The 234-nt window shown below is 47.9% G+C and overlaps 1 pseudogene across 1 annotated transcript in view; it reads right to left on the reverse strand.

The window, feature by feature from the left end:
- The window catches only part of TEOVI_000614300:pseudogene, a 1150-nt pseudogene that overhangs the window by 42 nt on the left and 874 nt on the right, over positions 1-234 (reverse strand). The window contains exon 2 of the mRNA in view: positions 3-234. This exon is cut by the window's right edge and continues 8 nt beyond it. Coding sequence covers positions 3-234 — 232 coding nt within the window. The remainder of the gene's footprint in view (positions 1-2) is intronic.

Below are 234 nucleotides of genomic sequence, written 5' to 3' on the forward strand. Positions count from 1 at the left end.
CTTACACCGCTGGAGGTGAGTAATCTCCTTATAGAAGTCACGCACTCAGTCCCATTCCATTCGCACCGCGGCTTCTGTTGCAGGCAAGTCACCTTGCTTTCGAAACCAGAGCATCCTCTTTTAGAAGACGTAGTCGGTTTTTTCCCCTCCAGTCCATCATCAGTATTATTGGATTCGTCCTTCTCTTTTTCGCTTGAATTATTTGGGACAGGTCGTGCCTCCCTCTTCAATTCG

This window comes from Trypanosoma equiperdum (genome assembly GCF_001457755.1).
Source record: "Trypanosoma equiperdum strain OVI genome assembly, contig: ctg_1929, whole genome shotgun sequence".
Taxonomy (NCBI): Eukaryota; Euglenozoa; class Kinetoplastea; order Trypanosomatida; family Trypanosomatidae; genus Trypanosoma; species Trypanosoma equiperdum.